This window comes from Eimeria tenella, genomic scaffold (genome assembly GCF_000499545.2).
Source record: "Eimeria tenella Houghton genomic scaffold, Eth_scaff2372, whole genome shotgun sequence".
Taxonomy (NCBI): Eukaryota; Apicomplexa; class Conoidasida; order Eucoccidiorida; family Eimeriidae; genus Eimeria; species Eimeria tenella.
The window spans coordinates 494-924 of NW_013542234.1; the positions used below are offsets into that span (position 1 = coordinate 494).

Here is a 431-nt window from a genome sequence, read left to right on the forward strand (position 1 = left end):
CTTTTCGTGCTGCTTCTTGCTGCCCCACACTTTGGGTGTCTCCGGAGCTGCTGCAGGAAGCAGAAGAAATGGTGGAGGCCTGGCACCCCAGGCCCCAGAGGCCGTGCGCGCAGCAGCAAACTCCTGCTGCTGCTGCTGCTGCTGCGGATGCGGATGCAGCTGCTGCAGTGGCGCGAAAAGGGGAAGCGCCAGCAGCAGCAAAAGCTGCTGCAGCTCCAAGCGGGGCTGGTGGTGTGGAGAGTAAAGCAGCAGCAGCGGAAGCAGCAGTGACAGCAGCAACAGCGACAAAAGCAGCAGCAGCAGCAGAAACTGCAACGGCAGCAGCAGCAGCGGCAGCAGCAGGGCTCAAAAACGCCAAGGAAGAGCCCATCTCGGCTGATGCTGCCGCCGCCCCAGCTGCTGCAGCAGCGCCGCAGCCGTCTTCAGGGGCA

General features: G+C 63.6%; 1 protein-coding gene across 1 annotated transcript in view; it reads left to right on the forward strand.

The window, feature by feature from the left end:
* The window catches only part of ETH_00037615 (SMC protein, putative), a gene marked incomplete at both ends in the record, with an annotated part of 942 nt that overhangs the window by 136 nt on the left and 375 nt on the right, over window positions 1-431 (forward strand). The window contains one exon of the mRNA XM_013374908.1: window positions 1-428. Coding sequence (XP_013230362.1) covers window positions 1-428 — 428 coding nt within the window. The remainder of the gene's footprint in view (window positions 429-431) is intronic.